Source organism: Callionymus lyra, chromosome 3 (genome assembly GCF_982586985.1).
Source record: "Callionymus lyra chromosome 3, fCalLyr1.hap1.1, whole genome shotgun sequence".
NCBI lineage: Eukaryota > Metazoa > Chordata > Actinopteri > Syngnathiformes > Callionymidae > Callionymus > Callionymus lyra.
Genome location: NC_141820.1, coordinates 40,826,858 through 40,838,141, shown reverse-complemented (window position 1 = coordinate 40,838,141; position 11,284 = coordinate 40,826,858). Strand labels below are relative to the sequence as shown.

General features: G+C 37.3%; 1 protein-coding gene across 1 annotated transcript; it reads left to right on the top strand.

Moving 5' to 3' along the window:
- The first annotated feature begins 374 nt into the window (after nt 1-374).
- Nucleotides 375-4,173, top strand: LOC148085004 (kelch-like protein 10). The gene is made up of 5 exons (XM_087786037.1): nt 375-822; nt 1,878-2,364; nt 2,434-3,051; nt 3,547-3,696; nt 3,797-4,173. The coding sequence occupies exons 1-5, from the start codon at nt 677-679 to the stop codon at nt 4,121-4,123; spliced, it is 1,728 nt and encodes a 575-aa protein (XP_087642163.1). The 5' UTR covers nt 375-676; the 3' UTR covers nt 4,124-4,173.
- Nucleotides 4,174-11,284: the final 7,111 nt, after the last annotated feature.

Genomic DNA, 11,284 nt, shown 5'->3' with positions numbered 1-11,284 from the left:
TGTTTGGTTGTATGTAATACCTGTGTCTGTTGAATGACCCCGTGACATCATATTTGACAGTTAAGTGATTTTGGGTTTTTAACTTTGATACTAATGCGTAATATTTTGATTCGTACACGTAATTTTGAAAAAATTGTAAAAAAAAATAAAAAAAAATACTTTTATTTACTAGTATTTTTTTCAGATGTTTTAAGAATCTAAAAAATACCATAATATAAATAAGTAATTACACAAACTTGAACGCCTTTTAGATTAGCTTCCGTACCTCATATTGGCAGTACAGAATAAAAGCATGAAATAAGAAAATTAAGGCAAGCACCAAGGAAGCCATTATCAAGCTGTTTTTCAATGTTTCAATTTTTTTGTCAAATGTTGCAGCTTCTTTATAGCGTCAAAACATTACTATGAGCCTATGAAGTTATTCATAAAACGTTATTATACGCATTATACCCAGACTTGTTTTTGACTTTTCTTCATCATAAAGCAGTGGCACTTGTGATCAAAGCACTTATTCGATGCTAGAACAAAGGGAATAAATGACTTATTGTGGGTATATATTTATGTGCCACAAAGAGAGAAGAAATTGTGAGGTAATCTCAAACATCTGTAGAGATACATCCATACACCACACAGATTCATGCCAGAGAGGAATGGGATCTTGTTCTGAAGAATAAAGATGAGTGACCAGGATGAATTGAATTCAGTGAGCTTTGCAAATAATTTGCGTCTTGCTGGGGACTTTTGTGATGCAGTTATTAAAGTAGAAGATGTTGAATTCCCTGTTCACAAGGTCCTTCTTTGTAACTGCAGCAGCTATTTTCGGTAAGTTGTGAATGATATAGGTTCTATTTAAAGAAACCGAATATATGATACATGTGAATATGAAGTAGAATATTAAAACTGGACATAATTTGAACAGTGGAAAATTTTGATGGCGAGCATGTGTATTTTTAAAGTTTTTGATCAAGCGTTAGGTCAAGGTTAAGATAATTCTGCTTGTATTAGCCTCCCACAATAAAAACAGTTTCATATCACAAAAGTATGGGCTGTACTGTTGGTCACCATGTAATTAAGCTTCCTATATCTATCTTCTCCATGTATCCTAACGCTTAATTTCAATCTTCAAGCTTATTTAGTCTTCCCACAGTGAGGAAATTAAACTTGTCCCGGCAAAAAGTGTCACACATTAGATAAGAAATACAATACAGTAAAATGCAGGACTCTCTTCACCAGTCAGTTCAACGAATTCCCTTGAAGTGCAAATAGCCTAAAATAAAATTAAATAACATGTTTGATAGTGGTATGTTAAAAGTATTACCTATGGTAACAACGGTCATGCTAAGGCTTTTGAATAGGGTTTAAAATATATAAATATATTTTATGCAGATGGAAAGGAATTTATGAAATATAGAAAATATTATTTTCTTCTAATAGAAAACTGCACTCTTTTTTTACACAAAAGATCCTTAAATCAAAAAGTAATCTGATATTGCACTTTAATCTGTATAAATGTTATATTTAAACTGTCAATTATCTGTGTAATGATTTGGCACTGTAAAGCCAGTTGTCGAATGATCAATACATTTTAACTGTGAATTTGAACTTTTTCAAAATCTTTATGTGAGTGGTGATGCTTTATTTTTTCAAGATTGACCTGATATAATGTATATGTCACAGTAGAGACTGGAATCCAGTCTCTACTGTGACTTGTACATTAAACTGAATTACAATGTGCCATGGCTAAACACTTTCTGTATCATAAAGCTGCTTGCTTCTAAGTTACTGTTTTTTGTGGACAGCTTTACACATGGTTTCACTAAGATTACATTGTGACCAACAAAGAAGTCACTTATAATAACAAGACATTTCTTTTTTAGGGTCCTATTTCGCCGCTGGTCAATCCCAGAACAAAAGGAGTTTCCCATCTCTGGAGTTTCCCCTGACATCATGGGGATCATCATTGAGTTTGTTTATACAGGCTCTGTAGTAGTCACAGAACAAAATGTGAAAGACCTGCTACAAGCTGCTGAGTACTTCAACATTAATAACATGAAGGGAACCTGTTGCACCTTTATGGAGGAGCACATTAGTGTGGAAAACTGCACTGATATATGGAAATTTGCCAACACGTTTCACCCTTTTCCAGCCTTCCACCGAAAGGCTTTTTCGCACATCATCAATCACTTTGAGGAACTTTTTCCGACTAAAAAGTTCATACACTTCACTGTCCAAGAGCTCTGCAGTCTGATTGATTTAGATGAACTCAATGTTAAAAAGGAGGAAACCGTGTTTGAGACAGTTTTTGAGTGGATCAAACATGATGCAAATGGCCGAAAAGGACACATGACCAAGCTACTGTCAAAAGCAAGTATAATTCTACCTTCTGCCTTTTAAATATTTTCCACAACTGCTAACTTATTGTCTTTTGTGTAGGTACGCCTTGCCCTCTTGCCTGTAGACTACTTCATTAACAAAGTCATAACAAATGAGCTTGTAGTTAATGACACAAATGCCCTCATCCTGGTGGAAGATGCAACTCGTATTATGAATGCCATTAGATTAGTAAGACAAGATGCTACTGGATTCAGCAACCTTGTTGCACGTCCTCGACTTCCAAAGGTTTCTTTGTTGGCCATTGGGGGCTTAACAAACTGGTCCAGAGTCAATACCATAGTGGCTTACGATATCCGTGTAAATCGCTGGGTGACCGTTACCTGTACTCTACCCCATCACCATAACTACTATTGTATTGTCTTCTTAGGGGGAAACCTTTATTGTGTTGGAGGTATTATCAGATATTCAAAACTAATCAAAGTGCAAAGATTTAACCTGAGCACACAGACCTGGCACTATCTGGCACCCATGAATGACGTTCGCCTTAATGCGGGAATCACTGCGGTTAATGACCGTATCTATGCTATAGGAGGCTATGACGGAAGACATCATCTTAACAGTGCGGAATGCTTCATAGCCAAAGAAAACCAATGGAGCTTGATTGCTCCAATGAGTGAGCGCAGGAGTGAACCTGGCTGCACTTTGTTTCAAAACAAGGTAGGAAAAGTGGGAAGCACAAAATCAGGCCTATTCAATTTAAGGTTGCATTTAGGCTAAGGCATAATGCCACATGGCCTGCTCGGATCTATGTGAAATAGGAAAAAGAAGATTAACTACAAATGGAGAGAGCAATATCTACATTAACCAAATATCAATATTTGTGTCACCTATGTTTAGGCCTTCAACAAAAAGTATATTGTGAGGAGACAATTCGCTTTATTTTTGCTACTTTAATACATATGTGCTAAATGATTTATAACATTGGGTTGACTTGCCCGCATACTGGACATTTTTGTTACATTTTATTGACTAGCCCTGCCCTAACGGTTGCTTGATTCTTGAGTTCCTACTGGTTACTCACAAATTACCTTGTGAGGGTATTTTGGCAGAATCTTTCCTTATTTAAATTAACAGTTATGTCTTATGATGAATATCTAATCCCTGATCCTAACAACATGACATTTTTCCCCAATAATAGTTTCTTGTCTCCAGGTTTATATTTGTGGGGGATTTAATGGAACAGATTCCCTCAGATCTGCGGAGTGTTATCATCCTGGCAACAACCAGTGGACCTTGATAAGACCAATGGAGCATCGTCGAAGTGGACTTGGAGTTATTGCATATGTGGAACAGGTTTACGCTGTGAGTTAAAAGTTCTTAAACTGCAGCTAATCCCTACTTCAAAAAATACTTTTAATTTAAGGTGATTAAGGTGAAAATAGTACCATTGTTTACCTTTCAGGTTGGTGGCAGTGATGGCTTCCGTGTCCTGTGCAGTGTTGAGGCTTACAACCCCTTAAACAACACTTGGCAGGAGGTGACTTCAATGCTTTCGCCTCGTCGAAACTTTGGCATTGCAGTTGTTGAAGACTACCTTTATATTGTAGGTGGCCTTTCCGAGCAATCATACAATGAGAGTGTCGAATATTATCATGCCATGACTGATAAATGGTCTTTGGCTGCTGATACAAGGAACTTGTGTGTGGTCCGTGGCTGTTGTGTGGTTTCAGGGCTCCCAAAAATGTCTAACTTTCTCTTTCCCCGTGATTGCCTTCCATGCATTCCTTAGGTCAGGGGTGACCAACATTGTAGCCCACAGACAATAAAGGATTAACCCGATGAGCATTAACTTTTTTTTTTCACACAATAACCATCCTATTATATTTGATTTTTTGTTTCCTTTCCTGTTGCCCCATTGTAATTTTCGAAGAATAAATAATGTGTTTAGTTTATTCAAGGAATATCATTATCATCCATTTATGTCAGAAGTGTGTACCAAACAGTTGATGATAATCAACCAGTGCTCTTAGAGTAACTAGCAGTTGCAAAAAGGCTGGTGACCCCTGCCATAGGTTGACTGCAGATTTAAGGGGCAGGAGATGCTGTTTCAACCCAGTCAATTAAAATATATTTAAATTCTCAGAGATCATGAAAGGTAATCCAAGTCTTGTCTCTCTGCCCTAAATAAAATACAAGCAATATTTTCTTCTCGTCAAAAACAATTCACGGTTAAGATTAGACCATTTTCCAACAATAATCAATTTACACAAATTTGTGAAAGAAATATGACATTTTTTTTTAATTATTTTGGATGACCTGCTTCCTTAAGATATTCACCAACATATTGACAGTGGCTTATTTGCATTCTTCAACGATTCAAACTGTTTTTTTTCTTTCCTCTGCATGTTATTTCCTAACCAGCTACTAGAAACAAAGAGGTAGAGTACATTTATCTGTAGATGGCTATGTAGATTGATAATTAGTATTCATAGTGAGAGTTTGACCAAGTTCTAATTCTGAATTCTCTGATAACCTATTTATTTTTCATCAGTAGTAGAGATAAAATAAGCCTTACTCTGTGTATATAAATAAAGTATGTGCCGTGAATCCATGTGTGCCTCTTTTGAATAATTGACAGAGAAGGGAAGTAAAAATAGTGACATCAGCACAAAAGAATAAAAAGAACATTTAAATAAAACCTTTTGCAATTTATGTAGAATAAAGCTTAAAAATGTGGGGTTGCGTCAGCAACATACAGAGTATCCAAGAGGTTCAAGGACCAGTATATTTCCTGCTAGGGGGAGGAGCAGATAACCATAGTAAGTAAGCAATAGCAGGATATATACCGGCTCCTAACCCCCAGCTTATTTGGAACAGAAGAGACTTCTCAGATGAGGAGCGAAACGTCTTTCTAGAACTCCAAACAGTCCAGTTGACTCACTTTTGAACCACTTGGATAACCATGACATGGATGAATGAGAACCTTCACGGATCACCATACAGTGTACTGCATAAGCCACAGTAAGTAAGTAAGTAATGGTTATTTGTTAAGCGCCTTTCCCGACCAGGGTCACAAAGCGCTTTAAAATATATACTATATAAGGCTCATAAGACAACTCATAAGACAAACACAGGAGTCCCAGAAAATCAGGGAAAAGGCTCACACAGACTTTTTTTCAATGGAAATTGACATTTGGAGCAGGGATTGAACCGACAAATTTTAAACATCATCGTGTTCTTCAAGTTTAAACCGTTTGCATTCTTCCAAGTGAGCTAACTGAGTTAGTGACACAGTGTGAATGTTCACCCATGTGTATTTCAGCTATCCTCTGAGTACAGTCAGAGCTGTTGACCCTGATGCCCTAAGACTGGTGCTGAGCACATCACTGAGAAAATAAATGTCAACACCTCAAAGACGCCTCAACTAAATTATGGCAATCTTGGAGGGGTATTGCAATGCCTCCTACTTTCAGTTTGGTCAGGAACAATGAATTCCTCACACTGTTCACCTAAACCTCAGATTAATTTTGACACTATTGTATGTCGTTTGGGATAACTTTTAAGTTCCATGCATGTTCATGAAAAGCTGAGTAAGGCAACAAGTTGCAGGACAAGACAGAGATGAACAGGGATAGAAGCGCTTTTGCAGACTTGTTGAACACAATTTGGACTGGTTTTATTCACTACAGCTTATACATGCACATGCACTGGTAGCACATGTTTAGGCATTGGTGTCAATAGATTTTCTCACCAGCACTATTATGGCGTTTTATTTGTGTCTCTATGTTGAGCGTGCAGAAAGACATTTTGAGCATCTTAGAATATGTTTTGTGCGCATGTAAGTGATAGTTTGCATTTTATTTTTACTCGAGCGATAAATAAAGTGATTTGAGCAAACAAAAATCTATTTAACATTCAATAAATCTCACTTTGCGCGCGTTTTTTCTGCTTTACGAGTGCTCAACTTCATTTCACTGCGCGCGCTCGGATTTTCTTTTTGCGATCGCTCAACTTCTACACAGCGTTTCATTTGTGCCAATGAGCCAACCATCACACACACCTTTTCCAACAGAGGAGCTTGAGCTTTTTCAGGCTGGAATGGGGAGACAAACAGTGATGCTTCCTGAAAATGGTGGCCATGCAGAGGTACAGTGCTTGAACTGCCATTCAAATGTAAGCCTTTTTCATCTGACACAGTCACTGTCTCTCTCTGCTCTTTGTCATCTGTCAAGATTTCAGTGCTTTTAACAGAGACGTTTTTTAAAATGGAGGGTTTGACTGGAGGGTGGCTCTTGCACAGGGCTACAGGTTTGTTTGATTGATTATTTGATTAATACAACTTTATTCTCAATTTATTGTAATGAAGTGTTTTAATTTTACATTATTACCACGTCTCCAACTGTTTTGGTTTAGTCTTTGGTCATGCTCTAAATATGTATAACATGAATATGAATAGAAAAATCCAGAAAACCTGATTTCAAAGTACTTGCTGTTTTCTCTTGTGAAGAAAATAAGGTGGCAGTGGACGGCGAAAGCTCACCGTCATTCCACCAGAAGCTGAGGGATATAATGTCAGAGCGTTGCGAGCCACAGCTGGTGGCAAAGCCACGTTTTATATAGTTCCACTACAAGAATCATTGGACACCTCTCCTCTACCTGCTGACTCAAAGCACTTTTCTAAAATGCCCAAGTAGACCTGCCATCAGTGCAATGAAGTGATGCCTTTGCAGATGCTTGCAGTGCACATTAAAAGATGCAAAGGAAAACAGTCCTCTGATGAGACTACTGATGAGGTGAGAACAGAGAATATACATTTTCTTTATTAAAATGATGCTCAACATATACATTACTGACATTACTGTGTTGCATATTTGCAGTCCTCTGATGACTTGCGTATTGTGGAGAATACGTTAAAGGTAAATATTGCAAATAAACAAAATGGAGGCTTCCACTTCTAACATCCTTCTTCCAACCTGTTCACAGTCTATTCAGTGTCAAAACCATCTTGAGTCCAGGCCTTATTTATTTTATCTCTAAGCTTTAGTACTCGCAACAAAGCAACAAACATATAGAGGAGAGAAGAAACAACCTAGAGTAATGCGGTGCAAATGAATGAAAGCAGAATATTGATTTACATTTTTTCAACACTGGATAATTTATTTACAGTTCATTTAAAATTTCAGGTGGTTTGCCCAATTTGCACCAAAGAATTCTCAATTGATGACATCACAGTCCATGCTAGCCTGTGTGGAGAGAGGTGAATTCATAGTATGCATAATCTCATAATGTATGTTTTTAAAACTTCATATTGTTTCATCTACAGCACTGTACCAAATTTCAGAAGTCCAAGTACAGAAGCCAACACTACAGTATCCACGCCAAATAGGTTTGTTTTCATGAGTTTATTCTATATTTTATTATTTATTTTATTTATCTCTTTTTTACTTTACAAATTGCATAAGGCAGTGTTGGCTGATCTTGTACTCCGTTTGTCCTCTGTCCTTGAAGATGTATTGGACTTCCTGGAACAACAGGTTGACAATATAAAAGAATTCCAACTGTGTGTCGACAGAGAAGAACTTCCTGACAGGGGCATTCTCCAGTGGAAAAGGAAAAAAAATGTGTCTCCAACAAGTGCTCTGAAAGTAGTTTTATTGGAGAGGCTGGCATTGATACAGGAGCACTTAGGAAAGAGTTTTTGACTGGTTAGTTGTACATACCATTTTATTCTGACTTAAAACGAACCCAATAGATCAGGAACAATGTTGCTTTTTCCCACAGAAATGATTTCAGGTATTGAAAAGTTTGAAGGTGACGGGAACCAGGGTAAAAATCCCAACTACTCTTTGACCGACATTGATAAAGACAATTTCAGGTTGGTGGTTATTACGTTACAGATGAGCCATCTTGGTTGTTTATTATTTGATCAAAACTAAACCATTTTTTTAATCCAAGCATATCCTTTTTAACTTGAGTTTTATTGTACATTGCACACAGAACTATTGGTGAGATAATGGCTGTCAGCCTGGCACAAGGTGGCCCACCTCCTGCTTTTATGAAGGAATGGTGCTACAACTTCCTCTGCACAGGAGCAATAGACTACCATTCTCTGTCTGAGGAGGATGTGGCAGATCTTGAATCCCGTCTTCTCATCAGCAAGGTATTGAACTAGGTTTGTAAATGTAATATTGAATACACAATATCTAATTTAGTAATGCATTACACAGGTCAGAAGTTCAACAGATTAGACCTTGTTGGACTATGCTGATGAAATTGTGAGCTGTGGATACACCAGCCACATAAACTTGGACAGCAAAGAAAACATCATTAGGTATTAAACTTTTCATAAAAAAAAAACATTTACAGTATATTTAAAAAAAATGTCTATCTCAAAACCAATGTCTATCAATGTTTTTGTGTTATTCAAAGAGCAATTGTCCTACATTCTACAACACGGCTAATTCCAATACTGCAGCAGCTTAGGAAGGGCTTGGAATTGTATGGCCTGGTTGATCAGATGGTTGCAAACCCTAAAGCTTGCCACTCACTGTTTGTTCCTGGAAAGATAACCAAAGTAAGTAAATGTAGTACATTTTTAATGTTTTAATAAATTGAATATTGTCTTTTTTCATTGTCATTGTTAAAATATTTATTTAATGTTTTTATAGCCTGATGCTGATTTTATGATGATGAACTGCGAGCCACAGTTCAGTGAAAAGGGGACAAACAAGGAAAGAAGTGAGAGGAGGATTATTAATTTCCTCCAGGATTTCTTGCAGGAGATTGAGGAAGCAGGTGTAGTATACAAAGTGTTCGACTTAATGACTCAATCCATATTTTTTTTAAATTAATCGCCCAATTATTTCTTTAGTAGTTTGTAATGCAATATGCATATTAATGATCTGAGGTTGAATTTAAGTTTCTTCATTTGCCCACCAGATGGCAGTTTGTTATCTGTGACCATTGCCTTTGAAAAACTTTTATAATTAAACCTCTTTAAAATAGAGTGCTAACTGCTAAAAATGAAGATGCTGACCTGCATCAGCCCATCACTAGTTACTAGCTTACTTTTGGGTGACAAACAAAATGGCTTTTACCTCGGCAGTTAAGTTAACGTGCCAACCATGTTCTAGAATATGTACAAGGCTTTGAGTTCATACTGTTCATGCCACCTGACATGCATATCCATTACAGATGAGGAACCAGACCATACGGCTGCTGAAGGGCAGCGTCTCACAATTCCGCATGTGCTCCAATGGATGTCGGGGCAGTCTCACATCCCCATCCTTCCTGCTGTAAAAAGGCTCTTTAAAATAACGTGCAATTTTGACCATGACTGTGTGGAACACCTTGGAGACCACTCTGTGTGTTATCCAATAGTGAGTGTGTGCACTCAGACCATAACTTTCCCAGTGCGACATCTTGGCACTTACAAAGAATTTCGGAAAATTTTGAGAGAAGCAGTGCAATATGGTGGTGGATTTCACAGAGTTTAACAAATGCCATACTAATTGTGTTGAGTAATTGTATTTGTTAATAAGTGTTCTTTTTGAAACATAGAGACAATAGATATTGTTTATTGTTTACTATTGACCTCTTAAAGTTGAAACAGTGCATTGCATATTAAAGTTTGTCTTGGATGACAATCTGTTGTTAATTGACTTGTCAATCTTGAAGTACAGCGCAAGAATTGAATGTACAAGTCGCGGCCATGACAAAGAATGTGCCAGAGGATCAACATTTCTCTGAAGTGCTTCCAGGCCTTCATCATCCAGTGGGCACATTATCTCTGGAACTACAACTGCTCTGTGATGGTCCTCTCGTTGTACACTACTTTCCCATTCAATTCCAGGGTCTTGAAGTTCCTTCAGATAAAACAAAAAACAATCAGTTCAATAGGCCTCTAATGTTTTCTATGACAACCATACATGTGTGGTGTTTTGGATCAAGGTATTCTTTTTTTGTGTATTACTAAGTACTATTTCACATTTTTAAAAGTGTCAAGTGACAGTTGGTAGAAAATGTTTAAGACAAAATTAACAGCCAAATAATCTCAACATGATTTTTGCATATACAAACATTTCTAGAAAATATGATATGTGTGCCCCACATAGCAAACACTAGTTATGGTCTACACTCTACAGGTAGGAAAGAGGAAATACCTCTACTCTCACAGCTTCATCTAGATGTTGTAGATGCCCTATACACCACAGTTGTTCTGGAGTTAGACCTCCCTCTGTCCGTAGAGGATGGTTATTCCAGCCTTGACTGAAGGTGTTGAGGTCAGCTTGGATTCGAGGGAGAAATATGTAGTGCACACCAAAGAGGTGAACCACATCAGATGTATCCAGCAGACCATCTTCCTCCAGAGAGTGGATTACATCATGGCACATGCTGCTAACTGCAACCCAGACGTCACGCCAAAGACGTTCTATTCTGAAAAGAAGTAAAATAGGTAGACTTCAGATTTCACTTTAAATAAAATTCCAACCTGCTACAATATATACTTTACAGCCAAAATATCATTGGTTTACCAACACACTGTACCTCTGGTTGTGGACACTCTTTCCTGAGATAAAGCTGGCTCGTCCTGTTCCCTGTGTGGTGAACATGTACTCCGCAATCCTGAGGTTCTCTACTCCCTGATCTCCTCTTACCCTAAAAGAGAAAAGGTATTTTATTCACAATAATAATTTGACATGGTAACATGTAACAAATTAATTTAAAGATGTTTTAGTATACTGTTTTAAATTAAGTGATAAAATAATGAGATTTGAAGAACCTCTACGTTCCCCACAAATTAAGTTTTGTCAGGCCATAATACCTTGATGGTAAGCCATGAAGCTGGACTGCTTTCAAGAAGAATGTGAACGCAGTTGACGCTTTATTATTTGTTGCAACATCCAAATAGAAGACTTGAAATGAAACAATAAGAAATATTCATGATAGG

Bases quoted from the DNA above. Each gene is read 5' to 3' on its own strand.
- LOC148085004 (XM_087786037.1), top strand. From the start codon at position 677: ATGAGTGACCAGGATGAATTGAATTCAGTGAGCTTTGCAAATAATTTG. The intron at 823-1,877 runs GTAAGTTGTGAA...TTTCTTTTTTAG, and splicing joins AACTGCAGCAGCTATTTTCG to GGTCCTATTTCGCCGCTGGT. The intron at 3,052-3,546 runs GTAGGAAAAGTG...TCTTGTCTCCAG, and splicing joins GCACTTTGTTTCAAAACAAG to GTTTATATTTGTGGGGGATT.